At 47.9% G+C, this 17,106-nt stretch overlaps 1 protein-coding gene across 1 annotated transcript; it reads left to right on the top strand.

The window, feature by feature from the left end:
- Positions 1–205: 205 nt before the first annotated feature.
- DYNLRB1 (dynein light chain roadblock-type 1) lies at positions 206–16,845 on the top strand. Its single transcript, XM_056121106.1, has 4 exons — positions 206–293; positions 8,113–8,188; positions 14,179–14,346; positions 16,514–16,845. Exons 1-4 carry the CDS (start codon positions 291–293, stop codon positions 16,555–16,557), a joined length of 291 nt encoding a protein of 96 aa, XP_055977081.1. The 5' UTR covers positions 206–290; the 3' UTR covers positions 16,558–16,845.
- Positions 16,846–17,106: the final 261 nt, after the last annotated feature.

Here is a 17,106-nt window from a genome sequence, read left to right as displayed (position 1 = left end):
GGGTGTAAGGGCAAAACTGAGGAAACTACTTCCGATCCCGCGAACTGGCTTTTTTCTGCACGGGCGTAGCTGGGAAATCACAGCCATTGTACTCTTGAGCCTTTGCCTTTTCGCACAGCCAAGTACCCTGTAGCCCTGAGGGGGCGGAGCCAAGTCCGACCCGCCCGCCTGCTCCACGCGGGCTTCTCATTGGCTGCCAAGGCTGTCGCTCTAGACAGTGCTCTGCGCAAGCGCAGAAAGATTCGGGAAACTGGATTGGGAGCTGGCGAAGTGGAGGTAATCGTTCCGACATGGTGAGTGTTCTCCCAGTGCTTGTGACTGGGCCCGGCTGCCCAACAGCCCGCCCGGGGCTGGGTAGTTTCAGATTGTCCGGAGCCAGGCCCGAGCTGACCGGAGGGCGGAACACGGGGCGGCGCGGGGGCCTCCAGCCCCGGCCTGAGGCGCCCCGGGCGGGGCCACCGGATCCGGCGCTCCCTTGACCGGAAGCGCTCGGGGCGCGGCGCGGCGCGGCGCTGACGGCCATGGGGAGCCCGGCGCGGGGCCCCTGCCTGCTCGCGTCCCGGGGCTCGCCGCGGGGCCGCAGTAACGGGGACGTGCCTTGCAGGCTTCACGAGGGCCAGGCGGTGCTGAGCGCCTTGCGCGTCCTGGCGTTCCTCCTCACGCACGGCTCGGTGAGGTAGGCGCGGCCGTTCCCCTCCATCTTGCGGGCGCGGGGAGCCGAGCGCGGGGCCGCCGCGCGGCCAGGCCCCGGGAAATGGCGGCCACGGGCCGGGGGCTTGCTCGCGGTTGTTTCCCCCCCACACACGCCACAACCCCTGAGAACACTAGACCCGGGGTGTGCGTTGCCTTTCCAGAAAACTTTAAAATTGTACTTTAAAAAGGGGGAAAACAGTGCCACCACCAGTCACTGTTACGGGGGTTGCATCTTCCGCATCACCGGCTTTCGGCAGTTCAGCGTCTACTAAAGGCACAGATGTGGGCTCTCTTCAAAAGCTTTTTTTTTCTTACATTCCAAAAAGCGGAGGTGGGTGTTGTGTTTTGGGTCACATTCGGCGATCCTCAGGGGTTGCTCCTGGCTCTGTGCTTAGGGATCACGCAGAGGATCGTACGTGGCGTCAAGGATTGAACGCTCGTGGGCGTGGCACAGGGGCAAGCGCCTTAGCAACGTAGTGCAATCTCCCAGGGCCGCCACCGTATTTTTGGTACTGTCCCTTGTGGGGTCCACACCTGGAAGACGCTCTCAGTGGACCATGCAGGTACCGAGGATGGAACTCAGGGCTTTGCTACTTGCAAGGCTTCGGCTTTGCCACTTGAACCAGCTCCTTTACGCACCAGTGTTTATTTAGAGGCCCTTTTTAGCAAATTCATGCCGTCATAAAGACTAGGTTGCAAGTGCACACCTTGGTAAATACAGTTGACTGTTTCCTGGTCTATAAGCACAAGACCTGTTTATTACATGAAGCCGAACACGTGTTTATGCTGCAACTTTGTTTAAATATATTTTCAGGTTTTTTTGTAGGGGAGTTCTGGGTGATGCTTGGGCCTACTCCCACTTCTGTACACACATAACCATGCAGTGCCAGAGATCAAAACCAGTGCCTCCTGCCTGCGCATCCTGGGCTCAGCCCTTTACGCTTACCTCTAGCCTCTCCTTTATTTTTTAATGAGCTGTGCAGAAGCTTTCTATTGCAATATTGCATTTATACATGTAGGATATTTGTAGTTTTTCACTTCAGAAATGCTCTAATAACTGTTTTGCAGCTCTTGGTCTTGTTTTTAGTCTATGCAAGGAATCAAACCCAGGTCTCAAGGGCAGTACAGCCAGTAGGGCAGTTACCTTGCACACTGCCCTGAACTGCACCAAGAGTGACCCTGAGCACCACCTGGTGTGCTCTCCCCCGCCCCCCCCCCCCCAAATTTATCTCAATTATGCAAAGCAAGTGCTTTAGCAGTGAGTTACATCCCTGTCCTACTATAACTGTTATCTTTTCTCTTTGGGGAGAAGGGGGGAGCACACCTGCACCACCACTTCTAGATATCACTCCTAGCAAAGCTGGGGAGAAGAAGGGATTATATCCAGTGACTTGTCTTAAACCAAGGTTGCTGAGGCAGCTACATGCTAGGCAAGCGCCTTTATGTTTGTATTGTCTCTTAAGTCTGTCTTTTTTCCTTTTTTCCCCTTCATTCTTGCTAGTGTCTTGGTAGGGTAGATGAACAGAAGTGGTACTTCTAAAATGGCTAGTTTGTATTTAGTGGAAATTCCAAATTACCCTCCAGAGTGAATCATAAGAAATCCATAATTCTCATCCACTCTTACTCCACCAACAGCTATTTTCATTGCTCCTTTTTTTTTTTTTTTGAAAGAAAGGAGCAACACCCTGCATTGCTCTGGTGACCATGTGCCAGGGATCTAACATGGGCCTCTTGCATATGAAGGATGAGCTCTCGCCAGCTGAGCTGTCGCTCTGGCCTAAAAGTTCTGTCTTTAATTGAGGAGAATCTATACTGTTTCTATAGAGACTGAAGGTCACTGCTGTGTCACCACCAATAGTGAATGAGGTTTCCTTTTGCACTACTTTCCTACAAGTTCTGATTGTTTGAGGACTTTTTGAAATAGGCCTTCTCACTGGTGTGAGGTGATGTTTCATTGCTATTCTGATTTGCATTTCCCTGATAGCCTAAAATAATGAACTTTTACATATACCATTTTTTTTCTTTTTTTAATGTAGGAGTACTGCTATTTATTCAGCCACTGATTAGCTGATTGAATTGGGCATGAACTCCACATACATACACCATCTTTTTATGTTCTTTGAAGAAGTGTCTGTCCAGTACTTTTTCATGAGTGGTTTTTGTTTTTATTTTTGTATTTGTTTAGTGCCAAGACTTAAACCCAGGTCACATATGCAAGGGAAGTGATCTACCAGCATGATAGATCCATGGCCCCCATTGTTTTTATGAGGTTTTTGGTTTGCGAGGGATGTGTGTTTGTTCGGTTTTGGGTTTGTATGCTATTCGTATATCTTGGATATTAACCCTTTATCAGGTGCATGATGTGCAACTATTTTTTCCTGATTGGTAGAGAGTGTTTTAGTTTTGTTGGCTTCTCTTTTCTTTTTTTGGGGGGGGTGGGTCACATCAGACAATGCTCAGGTATCATTCCTGGCTCTGCACTTAGAATTACTTCTGATGTTGGTGCTGTAAAGACCTTGGGGATGCTAGGAATCAAAACTGGTTGGTGGTGTGCAAGGCAAGCACCCTACCCACTGTCCTATCTCTCCAGTCCCCTCTTTCTTTTTTTTTTCTTTGTATATTTTAACCAATGGTTGTAGCTGTAGCTATGTTTTACTATGCAGAAACTGTTTTGTCCCATTTGTTTATTTTGCTTTATTTTCTTTACCAGTGGCCTGGAGTGATTAAAGACACCTCTGAGGTCCATAGTCCCCAGCACCACAGGGTGTGGCCAAAAAAAAAAACACACACACACAAGCATCAAGATACTGAATATACTGGTTAGACTCTCTCTAGAAGCAAGAGAGGGAGTTGAAAATATTAGCTGACCCTGGGGGCCTACATATCCACTCAGGTATTTCTGGTATCAGATGGCTAGAACTGTAGGGATGACAAGTTACCCTAAATGCAAAGGAACCAGCATGGCTGAAGTACAGTGAGCAGGGTGGGTGGGGGGTGTGGAGACTGACCAAGTAAGAGAGACAGCCAAGATCAGCTTAGTGGTTCTGGTAGTCACAGTAATGACTCTGCTCCTTTAATGGAGATGATTTGGGGAATGACAGGTAGTTCTGGAGGTAAGGAATGAGGCGAGCCAATGTTTCGAAAGACTGGCTAGCGGCTGTCTGGGTGCAGGGCTGGGGATCAGCATCAGCTGTGCGTAAGGCAGGGGCCTTATCTCCTATACTGTGCCTCCAGCCCACTGGTCAGTTTTTTAAAGGCTTTTTTTAATTAGAGTTAATGCGCTCCTGAGGGCAGGGACCTCCTCAGTAGTAAACAGTGGTGTATATATCCACTTCTTTTCCTGACCTGCTCTGTGTTTTTGTTTTGCTTTAAGTGTTCTTTTTTTTTATTTATTTTTTGCTTTTTGGGTCACACCCAGCGATGCACAGGAGTTACTCCTGGCTCTGCACTCAGGAATTACTTCTGGCAGTGCCCAGGGGACCACATGGGATGCTGGGAATCGAACCCAGGTTGGCCACGTACAGGTCAAACACCCTACCCACCATGCTATCGCTCCAGCCCCTGCTCTTTGTTTTGAGACAAAACTCTTTTTCCCTTTTTTCAGGGGAGGGAAGGATTTGGGGCCACCCCACCTAGTGATTCTCAGAAGTTGTTCCTCGGTCTACTCAGGGAACTCTGTGGGATGCCAAGGATCGAACCCAGATCAGCCATGTATAAGGCAAAACACCCTCCCCTCTGTACTATCACTCCGGTCTAACTCTTCCTTTCTGAGCCTCAGTTTTTCATTTGTTGAATGGAGATAAATCACACTAACCTTGGATGGTTCAGGTGACAATTGTATTTCACCGCTGATAGCTCATGTATAACCACTCTTTTTTGTTAAGTATATTAAGCAGTCAGATCTCAGAAACTAATTCTTACTAAGCTCAGGATCAGCTGGACCCTAACTCTTTGGGGTGGGCGGAGAATCAGAGGGGGACACCCAGCGCAGTTGCTCAAGGCTTCCTCCTCACTTCTAATGGTCATAGGGGATCATATGCAGTGTGGGACTGAACTGTGTTTCACTGCATGCCAAACAAGCACCTTTACTTTGTACTATCTCTCTGCCCCTTGAATTTTTTTTCACTGGGTACTGGAAGGTGGGCTGGAGGGGATAGCACAGCGGGTAAGGCGTTTGCCTTGCACACGGCCAACCCAGGTTCAATTCCTCCATTCCTCTCGGAGAGCCTGGCAAGCTCCCGGTGGTAGATTCGATATGCCAAAAACAGTAACAAGAAGTCTCACAATGGAGATGTTACTGGTGCCCGCTCTAGCAAATTGATGAACAACAGGATGACAGTGCTGCAGTGCTACTGTAAGGTAGATTTTGTGAACTATATGGTTCAGTGGTAGAGCAGATTCCTTCTATGCATGGGACCCTGACCTTGATTCCCAGCACTGCAGAAAAAAAGAAAAAGTTGGTGTTGTGAAACAGTTGCAGAAATGATTTTCATTTACTTTCTTAAGTATTTACTGGGCCTATTTTTGTCTCATATCTGGTAGTCAACAGGTACAGAAAGTTACACTCCAGTATTCTGAAACTTTGAAGGCAGGGGGCCATACAGGCCAGAGGACCTGTCTCAGGACTCCCACAGAAGACCCCTGAGCTGCGGCCAAAGGATTGGGACTGAGTGAGAGAAGTGCCACTGCTCAGCCACACTGCAGGCTGTGCGTGCCCCCTGCTGTGCCCAGAAGTGAAGATGGTTAGCCCTCCACCCCTTCAAGAGCCTTTTCTGGCCACCTTATTCAAAATTGCCATAACCTCGGCATCCAGATGATCTTGCCAACTTGCCAACTGTATCTGACACTTACGGTTTACTTATTTATTATTTAATGTCTGATTCCCCTCTCTTCCAAATATCAGGGGTTTTTGGTGGTTTGTTTTTTTGGGGGGTGTTTTTTTTTTTGCATTTTGTGCCCCACACACAGCTATGCTCAGGGGTTACTCCTGGCTCTGCTATCGAATTACTCCTGGTGGTGCTTGGGAGACCATATGGGATGCCGGGATTGAACCCGGGTCAGTTGTGTGCAAGGCAAATGCCCTGCCCTCTATATTACTGCTCTGGCTCCACCAAATGTCAGTTTTATAAGAGCAAGAATATTTGTTATATTTGAGTTGTCCTGAATTGTCATAAAAGGGGAATGGAGTTGGATGGGGGCACACACAGCCTTGCAGACCTGGGAGCTTCTCCCAGCTCATAGTTTAGAGCCACTCCCAGAGGTATTGGGGTACCATGTCTTACATTCCATCCTCCTGTGTGCAAAACATGCGCTTTGAGCTGTCTCCCTAGCCCCCAGTTTCCTCTTAATGTATTCATGTAATGTTGAGCATGTCAGAGACCTGTTCTCTTATCAGAGATCTCTAAAATACAGAGGAGTTAAAAAAAAAATTTAAGAAAAATGGGGGCTGGAGAATAGCACAGCGGGTAGGGCATTTGCCTTGCACGCAGCCGACCTAGATTCGATTCCCAGCATCCCATATGGTCCCCCGAGCACCGCCAGGAGTAATTCTTGAGTGCATGAACCAGGAGTAACTCCTGTGCATCGCCGGGTGTGACCCAAAAAGAAAAAAAAATTAAGAAAAACAATAGAATTTTCAGGCTATCTTAAAAATAAAAGGAACCTTATTTATAATTCCTTTTTACTAATATGACTTCTCCCCATAATTTCTCTAGTCTTCATGTTTTCAAGTAGTTGCCATCACTTGGGCACTTTATTTTTGCATTAAATTGTGTTCTTGTTTTTATTTTTATTTTGGAGCCACTTCTGGCAATGCTCAGGGGTTACTCCGGACCCTGTGCTCAGGAATTACTTCTGGCAGGGCTCCGGGGATCATATGGGATGCCAGAAATCGAACCCAGGTTGCCATGTGCAAGGCACACACCCTGATGCTATTCTCTCCATCCCCTTAATTGTTCAATTCACATAAAACATATGTAGTGGTATAAATTTTCTGATCATCGTTGTTAATGTATTTCTTTGAATATTCATAATTTAATTAATGTTCCTAATTATGGTACATAGTAAAACTTTGGTTTCGTATATGCATGATCCACTGTATTGTATTTCTGTTCCCAGAGCGAGCTAGCCTCTGTCTATTTCAGAGGTTTGGGCTTTTTTATAGAAAGAATTTGTTTGCCCTTCGCTCCAGCATTTGAGAGTATTCTTACATCACTAGGGAGTGGGTGGTAGTGACTGGGTTGTCATCCTTGTGCCAGCTAGAAAAACACAGTAATTCATTGTGCTGTCTCCATCGCTGTTTCAGAGCTTCTCCCTTCCCCACCCCCAGCCCATTTGCCTCTGGGATAGGGAACCACTCTGTCCGTGACTAGAGCCTCTGTTTCCAGCGTAAGCCGTCTCTGACTTGGAGGAGTTCCACTGGATCTGGAGAAGTCTAGAAGGTGACTCCTGAAAGCGAGCACAATTGTGGGACACTTTTCATCCATGGGAAAATTAGGGCTTAGCTCAGTTACACAGATATTCACTAGGCCTCTGCTCTGCATTAAAACATAAAAATAGTAATCTAATATATCCCCAGTCAAGCACAGGCAAGTGCTGGGGCATAGAAATGGGCAAACACTCCATCGAGTTTGAGGTTTAATAAATTTTATGGATGATGGTCCAAAATCTGTTGGATTTTGTCAGAGATACCAAAACCTATTCTAACGAGATACCTTGCTAGAATAAAAGTGGAGACTGAGAGGTTTGGGCATATAACTGAAGAATGGCGGGGAGGAATCACGTGTGGGAGTGATACTATAGAAAGCCTTGCGTGGGCACGAAAGAACCCTAATAGCTGGTTGTCCCTCTGTTTACAAATGCCTTGTGTACTAGAGCACCCCATCCTCTGATTAATTTCTGGAGAATCAGGATAGTGAGCCTCTTTCCTGTATACATTGCCAGAGACTATACGCCATGTGTCACATTGTCTCAGATGCCATCTTACCAAATCATTGAGTCTATCCTCATAGCCTCATTTTGCTTCCTTTGGAATGTTTTCATTTGTGCAGTTTGGACCACATGTAGTAATCACTTCTTCCTCTGGGGCACCATTGTTTGGATATTTTTCAAACCATCGGTCTTGTCCCCCAAATATGTGAGTCAGGGATGTGTCTGTATTCCCAGAAATGCTGTTTATACTCTAATTTTCTAAAGAGGAAAGGAACTGGGATTGGGCCAAGGGTTCTCCTGTCAGGGATGTGAACAGAAGGTCACGTTCTGGTAGCTGTGGTCCATTTGGCAGCTGAAGAGCTCGAAGAATTGTCAGGTACCTGGGTGCTAACATGCAGCCTCCAGGTTGTGAGTCATTTGCCGTGTGTATGAAGAAATTATTCCAACTTGCCTGGCCTCTCCTAACCTTGGCCTTGTTTTCTCTGGCAGGCAGAGGTGGAGGAGACACTAAAGCGACTTCAGAGCCAGAAAGGAGTGCAGGGCATCATTGTGGTGAACACCGAAGGTACTTCCTCCCTTGTACCATGACCTGCATGCAGGAAGCCCCTAGAACACAGCCCAAACGCCTGATCGCACTCGCTGTTTAGTAGGCCCCTTTGTCTACGTAATCTAATTCTCAGCTTTTTTTTTTTAAGTGATATCTCTAAGTCTATGAGTATAAATCATTGGTAGAGTGCATGCCTCACCTATGTGAGGGCTTGCGTGCAATCCCAGGCAATCCCCAAAAATTAATCTTAAAAGAAAATTAAATAAAACAATAATAATACCTCCAGTGTTTACTGCTCTTGGAATTACAAATTTTTTGTTTTGTTTTGAGGCCACACCTGACAGTACTCAGGGGTAACTCCTGGCTCCCCACTCAGGAATCACTACTGGCAGACTCGGGGACCATATGGGGTGCTGGGGATCAAGCCTGAGTTTGCCTTGTGCAAGGCAAGCACCCTACTCGCTGTATTAGCTCTCCAGCCCCAAGGAATTTAATTTTTTTTTTAAAGGGAACATTCGCTTAGTCCCACTACCCTGATAAAGCATATTTTCAATATGCCTCTTTCTCAGTTGTCTTAAATCCTATTTTCTCTTGATAATATCACTTTAATTTTATTCTTTAGCATATTTTATTCATGGACTTTTTTGGTGGTTATTGTATAATCAGTGCTTATTAGCCATATCCTATTTTTATGTTGTTTCTGCCTTTTTTTTTTTTTTGCTTGATTATACTTGATTACAGGCCAAATTCTGTGCCTGTAACTTTTTCTCCTTCTGTAGTGTTATTTCAAGTTATTTCAATCAGAAGAATACAGATATTTGGGTCTGGAGAGATAGCACAGGGGGTAGGGCGTTTGCCTTGCACGCGGCCAACCCGGGTTGGATTCCCAGCGTCCCATATGGTCCCCTGAGCACCGCCAGGAGTAACTCACTCCTGAGTGCAGAGCCAGGAGTAACCCCTGTGCATCGCCAGGTGTGACCCAAAAAGCAAAAAAAAAAAAAAAAGAAGAATACAAATACTAATATTCCCAGGCTGCACTAAGCATTACTCCTGTGCCTCACTGTGACGGGCTTCCACTGTACAAACACAGTTTTGTTTATTCCTTGAGGCAACCCTGTTTGCTTCTGTTTTTCAGTAAAGAAAACAACCTAGAAATTGAATTGATTCATCTACCATTTCTGAATCAGGATTTCGTTCTCAGTCTGCCTGAGTTCACTTTGTACAGTTTCTCCCACAAGAGAAGTGCTGGGAAGGATCGGTGAGAGGCTGCTGGTCTGTGGTTCGGCCGTGTCGAGAGTCACCCCGCAGGGGCTCCTGATTCTCTCGTTTCTCTCGCTCAGCGCGTTCAGCTCTCATTCACTCAAGGCTTCTATAGAGCCTCGGTGTCTATGTGTGCGTTGTTATCCTTCGCCTTTTTGGAAAGACACAATTTTCCCTCACTTGGGACTGGAGCGATGGCACAGCGGGTAGGGCAATTGCCTTGCATGGGGCCGACCCGGGTTCAATTCCCAGCATCCCATATGGTCCCCCGACCACTGCCAGGGGTAATTCCTGAGTACAGAACCAGGAGTAACCCCTGTGCACTGCCGGGTGTGACCCAAAAAGAAAAAAAAAATTTTCTCTCACTCTTCCCTCCAACCTCCCACCCCCTACACACACACACACGTACGTGCGCACGTTCCTCTCGTGTATGTTCCAGAGGTCAAATCCAGGGCCATATACATATGAAGCATGTCCACCACCGTCCCGCCCACCCACCCCCCAGTCCATGGAGGCAGAATATGTACTTAAAGTGAATAGAATGAAAATCATCAGATATGACTTTGATTAAAATTTTCCAAGCAGGCAGAGCTGATTTCCCAACCTAAAACCTTGTGAAATGTTATGGTCATTGTTTTCAAAGGAGGCCTCTGGCTGGAAGCCCCAGAGCTGGATGATCTAAGGGAAATTGCTTGCCCTTTCAGACTTCAGCTGCTGCTTGGTCCAAGTAATGACTTTGTGGTACTTATTACTCCAAGACAAAACACTCTGTCCTGAAAGGGACTGTCTGAGACTAGATGTTTTTGACCCCAAATCAGGAGGAAACAGCCCTAGTGGGTGAAGACTCCCAGGCTTCCTATCATACCCACAGATCACAAGGCTTCATTCATGCTTCATTAAACTTCACTAAAGTTACTCTTAGGGCCCGGGAATGTAGCACAACAGTGCTCGCCTCATGCCTCACATTTGTGGAGGCCTGGGTTTAGTCACCAGCACCAAGGAGCATGGAAAATGTTTCTGAAGTCTAGGTTTGTTCTTGGGAATATATAGCCCCAATGCTTACCTTCTCACTTTTTGTCTGTTTGTTTTTATATACTAATGAGACCTCATTGTCCAGTAGCAAAGAGAATGGAATCAGACTGAGTTTGAATCCTGTCAGCTGTGTGTTCATGGACAATTCGGTCTCTGTTCCAGTTTTCTCACCCATAAAATGTAGATAATCACTCCCTACCTCTGAGGGAATCTTTTTAACAGTGCCTGATGTACAATAAATGACGTGTAAATGATACCATCTGTGTTTATTTTAACTTGTGTCCCTTTCACTGAATCCGCATTTTACTTTTTTGTTAAAATATAAGACAAGGGTGTATACCCATTTTTCAGATTAAAACTCTATTAAACAGAGAGGTAATGACCTGCCCAGGTCCCCAGTCTGGGGATCACCAGAATTCACTCTCCCATGAGGCCTTTGAACCCTTGGAGGCTTCCATTACGTATGACCAGTTTAGAGGCTTGTGTCAGGGATTCCTTTTATCCCCGCTCGGGCTGCCTTTCCCTGCAGTGCAACTCCCCTCACCACCCAGCCCTCCCTGTTCCTCCCCAATGATGAACCCTTAGTCTGATCACTTACCAATCACTTGCCTTTCCCTAGTCAGATTCAAATGCTGTTTCATTGAAAAAACATGGGGCCACAGAGATAGTACAGCGGGTAGGGCATTTGCCTTGCATGCAGCTGACCTGGGTTTAATCCCCAGCATCCCATATGGTCCCCCAAGCACCGCCAGGAATAATTCCTGAGCGCTGAGCCAGGAGTGACCCCTGAGCATTACTGGGTGTGACCCAAAAAGGAAAGGGAAAAAAAGGCATGAATTTAAACAGCTTTACCAAAAACTTAAGAAACTTTTCATTCTGTGCACCGCCGTCATCTGCTGCTACACTCCCAGGGCAAAATACAAAAACTGAAGTGAGGGCTGAGAGAGAGCACAGAGGGTAGGGTGTTTGCCTTGCGCGCAGCTGACCCAGGTTCGACTCCCAGCATCCCGTATGGTCCCCTGAGCACCACCAGGAGTAACTCCTGAGTGCAGAGCCAGGAGTAACCCCTGTGCTTGGCCAGGTGTGACCCAAAAAGAAAAAGAAAAAAACACTGAAGTGAGTAAAGCTTCTTGAGGGCAGGAATATTTTCTCTTGTGTTCACACACTACTATGAAGCACCTGAAACATTAAAGGAGCATTAGTTCCTTAATAAGTGTCAGGGGCCGAAGAGAGAAGTCAGAGGGTAAGGTGCTGGCCTTGCTGCAGCCAGCCTGCGTTCTGTCTCCAGCACCACATACGGACCTATGAGCTCTGGAACTATGAGCACTGCTGGTGTGGCACAGAAAACAATGTGAGTTAGGGGTTAGAGATATGCCTTGGGCCAGGGGGTCATATTAATTGCAAGGTCTTGAACCTTGGCACCTTTTGACTCCTGAGCACCACAGAATATATAGCCCTAGGAGATTCCCAGCACCTTCAGACCTAATTACTGAACTGTCAGGCTCAGTCTGAGTGGCCTTCAGGCTCTCTGAGCACTGCTTTGAATACCCATTCCCCCTCCCTAAATAAGTGGGACCGAGAGATGGTACAATGGGTAGGGTGCTTGTCTTGCACACAGCAGACCTGGATTCAGTCCCCAGCACCCTAGCACCCACTCTGCTGAGCACCGAACCAAGAGTAAGCCCTGAGCACTGCAGATGAGAAAAATTAAGCAAATCTATTCATTTTATTTATTTATGACTTTTTTGGGTCACACCCAACAATGCTCAGGGGTTACTCCTGGCTCTGCACTCAAGAATTACTCTTGGCGGTGCTCCAGGGACCATATGGGATGCCGGGGATCGAACCCGGGTTGGCTGTGTGCAAGGCAAACGCCCTACCCACTATACTATCACTCCAGCCCCACAATGTATTCTTTTTTTTTTCTTCTTGATGGAGCTGGGTGTGGCGTGAGGTTCCTAGGGGTCACACCTCCCTGCTGACTGGTCACTGCTACAAGCAGCACATTTGTTTTGAAGGAGTGCAGCCCTCAAGGCAGAGACCTAAGGGAAGGCTGACCTGTGATACATAGAAAGACCAGGCTGGGCCAGAGAGAGTCCAGGGGTAAGGTGCTTGTGCGCTCTTCAGTCTGTACCCCAGTTCAGTCCCCAGCACTACATCTGGCTCCCTGAGCACCACCAGGAGTGACCCAAAAAATCAACAAATATAGATTCATCTGGTGTGACTCCAAACACAGGTGTGCTCCACAATCAAAGTAAAATAATAGTAATTTTAAAACTAAAAAAGAGAAGGCCCAGGGGTTTAATCATCCTTAAGCCGATCAATTTAACCCAGTTTAGGAGGGTTCTGGGTCCAAAATCCAGGCACTTGTGTATGACCTGGGCCTCATTTGACAATACCCATCAGTGTGGGAAATTGTTCAGGGTGACACTGAAGGAGCCTTCTGTTGACATGTCACGGTGATTCACAGGCCATGATCTACTTAGGCCAGAGGTGGGTCAAGTGCTCCTCATTCTTCGCCATCAGGACAACAGCACTGTCCGGCAAGGGAGGTCATTTAATAGTTCACCTCAAGGAAACAGTCCAGAACGACACCATTTTGCATAGTGGTGTCTGCTGCACAGTGAATTAAGTAGGAATGGAGCCTGAGTATCCAGCAGTAAGGGAATGATTAGCTCTGTCGACTGGCCCCTTAGTGGAGTCTTTGAAAACTGCCGTAGCCCTTTTGAAAAGGGTGTGTGCTGACAGCAGGCTTGTTTGGGGGGCATGACTGTGAATATATAGACTGTTTACAGCTGGGCCCAAAGCCCTCTTGGTGGCAGCTAGATGGAGCATACCACCAGTAACAATATCGTGGCACAGCTGGCCTTTCTTCTTAGTTTTAGTTTTTATACTTTTATGAAAAAGTTCCTCCTTCAGGTTCTGTTTACAAATCAGTCTCTCCATTTATTGCTCAAAAGCTGTTCAAGACGGTAATACCCCTGTGAACTGTGATGGGCAGTGGACCCATCTCTGGCCTGCATTTGCATCCTGGCTAGATTGAGGTGTAACCACAGGCAGATGAGCCTGTCACTCAGGTTTTGGTCTTGGTGGCCAGTGAAGATGTTGACTCCACCCTCTCAGAGCTTCTGGAGTCTGGTGTAGATGTGTTTGCAGATCCCAGCCTGGTGCCTGTCACATGCGTGGCACACCCTCAGAAATGGGGACATTGGGTTGGGTTGGGTTGGGTTGGGTTGGGTTGGGTTGGGTTGGTTTTTTTGGGCTACATTCAGCACTGCTCAGGGATTTTTCCTGGCTCTGCACTGAGGAATTTCTCCTGGCAGTGCTTGGGGGACCATACTGGATGCCAGGGATCGAACCTGGGTCAGTCACATGCAAGGCAAACACATTGCTGTACTGTCACTTCGGCCATCAGAAATGGGGATATTGGGGCTGGAGCGATAACACAGTGGGTAGGGTGTGTGCCTTGCATGTGGCCGACCCGGGTTCGATTCCCAGCATCCCATATGGTCCCTTGAGCACCGTCAGGAGTAATTCCTGAGTGCATGAGCCAGGAGTAATCCCTGTGCTTGGCCGGGTGTGAACCAAAAAAAAGGGGGGGGAATATTGTTAACTGCCATCCCAAACTCGTTCAGGACTCCAGAATTAGGGCTATGGGCTTAGGAGCTGGGCAGGAGGGGGCTGCCACATCTTGCTCGTTTTGTCTCCCACCTCAGGCATTCCCATCAAGAGCACCATGGACAACCCCACCACCACGCAGTACGCCAGCCTTATGCACAACTTCATCTTGAAGGCCCGGAGCACTGTGCGGGAAATTGACCCCCAGAATGACCTCACTTTCCTTCGCATTCGTTCCAAGAAAAATGAAATTATGGTTGCACCAGGTAAGAATGGTTTCGCATAACTTACCAGCTTCCACAAGAAGGCCTTTTGAAGGGATGAGAGTGGAGTTGATTGCCCCATTGCCTGGCCAGTCTACAAATAGCCACTCACAGTGATTCCTAATCAACCAGAGTGTACGGCAAAAATACTGTAGAGATCATTATCTTTGGGGAGACTTTGCCCACTTCCAAAGTGTTGTCTCAGCGTTTTCTTCAGCTGGACCAGACTGCTGGTTGTGTTTCACATACAGTGCCTGGCTTGAATCTCGGGACTCTGGCATGTTACCTCTCTTCAAGTCTTACGATGGTTCTCTGGGTGATGAGGTACTTGTCCTTGGAGGAGCCGTGGGTTGGACCATGAAAGGGAGCAGCGGGGAGGCCATCTTTCGGCCTGCTCGCCCAACTCACACTCGGACCAGAGTGGGTTCCCCAGAACTGTGTCTCTCTCTCCCACCTGTTAGCTCAGCTCCGTAGATGCACATGTAGGAGTTCAGTGTGCACGGGCTGTCCGGTAACTGTAAGGCAGCTTCTTAAATTGGAGGTCGCAACCCCGTATGGGGTCACATTCTGAATGTAGGGGGTGGTAAGAGATGTACCAGCAGTGAGAGATTTCTGAATGGCAAACCCCCCAAAATTAATTCAGAATCAATCGTGTGAACATTGAGGGTGTTCGTTGCATTTCTTGGGGAAGGGGCGGCAAATGGAAAGGTGTGCTCGGCCCTGGGTGAGGGCATCAGAGTATGTATAGGAAGGAGTTGGGTGAGCTTTATGGTCCAAAGTAAGGGACTTCAGATTCCAAATCCAGCACTGTGAACTTGACCCGGTGAGCAGCTTTAAGACAGGCGGTGATATTACTTGTCACCAGGCAGTGCAGAGGATGAGGACACCGAATGCCCCTGCGGTTGGTGGCGCAGATGGGGGGGTGGTTATGTGGTCTTCACTCCCAGCAGCAATTACTTTCCCAGGAAAGGCCTGTTTTCAGCCTCATTTGGCTGCTTAGAAAGTTGTGAAGGAGAGAACCATAAAGCCTGTAAGCACAGGGGCCCATAATCTCCTTAGGACAACCCTACCAAGGTCCAACGACATACGACGTTGATTCTTTTAAATGACAGGGCCTTGGGCTGGAGCAATAGCACAGCAGGTAGTGTTTGCCTTTCACACAGCCAACCCAGGTTCGATTCCCAGCATCCCATATAGTCCCCTGAGCACCGCCAGGAGTAATTCCTGAGTGCAGAGCCAGGAGTAACCCCTGTGCATTGCTGGGTGTGACCCAAAAAGCAGAAAATAAATAAATGAAACATGACAGGGCCTGAATGAGAGCTCAGCAGGCTAAAGTGGACTTTGCCTGCAAGAGGCCCAGGTTTGATCCAAGAGCACCTGAGCACTTCCAGGAACAGCCTGAGTGCTGACGTAGCACGGAAACCAACAACAAAAAATATGCATACATCCATCTAGTCCCTGACTGGTGGGTTATAGAGTCTCTAGTTTTCTCAGGGAAAATAATTTAGGCATAGAGTCTTGGGCAGTGACTTCAGCAAGTCACCAGACACCTCCAACCCAGTGTGTGGCTGTCCCTGGTTTGATCCCCTGAGCAGAGCCAGGAGTGTCCTCAGAGCTCCAGGTATGGCCCAGAAACAAACGAAACACGCAAAATTCTCAGCCCTCCCAACCACCACCCCCCACCTCCTGGATCAGGGGCCAAGGTTGGCCTTGAATCTAGGGACTTGCTTTACATCTAGTGACCCTTATTTCTTCCCAGTAGGCGCTCTAGGCAGTTTGATTCCCTCTAGTTAGAGAACCACTGCTGTAGGCAAGTCATTGAAACTCAGTGTCCCTCCCAAGAAAAGTGTGCCTCCCTGTTGGTGCTGGGAAGGTTAGAGGGTGCCAGGGACCACTGCCACGCAGAGCATGAGACTCCCTACTCCGCAGCTACTCGCGCAGCGGTCCATCGGGACTGCCCATCCAGGGCAGCGCCAGAGCGTGCGGGGCAGCTGATCCAGCCCTGGGTGTCAGCTCTCGGCCCCATCTTGTCTCTGACTGGAAGACAGTTGGAAGCAGCCTCAGCATGGATGCTTCTCGTCACCTCCACCCCCAAGTTATTACTTATGGCTGAATGACGTTTGTCTTTTGCTTTACATTTAGTGATTTTTTTTCATTTTTTCTTTTGCAGATAAAGACTATTTCCTGATTGTGATTCAGAATCCAACTGAATAAGTCATCTCTTGTCTTCCTGCATCATTCCTTAATTTAATATTCCCCGTGAATCTTGTTAATCACGTCAATCGACTGGCACTTGGCACTTGGATATCAACTTAGACCCTCCTCAGACCGTGCGTGGCTGCAGCTCCTCCCTCCCACCAGTGCCATCACCCCTCAGTTCCTGGAAGGGCCCTCCTCTCTCTCAATCACGTTTCTAGCAGAACTTGTGAGAGGCCTATGCCTTGCATCCTTCTGACCTTCAGTTCATTTGTTTTTCTTTAACTAAAAATAATCTAGTGCTTACTTGCTGTGTGTCTCTAAACACCAGGTTGAAACGGTGGTTCTCTTCCTGTGTGATCATGTGGTCTGCAGGCGCCTGTCTCAGGCCCTCCCGCACCTGTGCCTACACTTGCTGAGCTAAACCGGATTTATAATTGGTGCCCTGGTTTCTAGCTACCCATTTTAGCATTTCCCACTCTCACCAGTGTTTTCAAAGATTTTCTTTCACTACATTACGCTGAGGAAACCAGAGAAGCGGAGGTGCATGGAGAGAAGGAAGTTAGG

The sequence above is a fragment of the Sorex fumeus genome, unplaced genomic scaffold (assembly GCF_029834395.1).
Source record: "Sorex fumeus unplaced genomic scaffold, SorFum_2.1 ptg000044l, whole genome shotgun sequence".
Classification (NCBI taxonomy): Eukaryota; Metazoa; Chordata; class Mammalia; order Eulipotyphla; family Soricidae; genus Sorex; species Sorex fumeus.
The sequence above is the reverse complement of the archived record's forward strand: the minus strand, read 5'-3'. Positions and strand labels throughout refer to the sequence as shown.

Excerpts from the sequence above, each read along its gene's own strand:
- DYNLRB1 (XM_056121106.1), top strand. Across the intron at positions 8,189-14,178 it reads CATTGTGGTGAACACCGAAG|GCATTCCCATCAAGAGCACC; the intron begins GTACTTCCTCCC and ends CTCCCACCTCAG. Across the intron at positions 14,347-16,513 it reads TGAAATTATGGTTGCACCAG|ATAAAGACTATTTCCTGATT; the intron begins GTAAGAATGGTT and ends TTTCTTTTGCAG.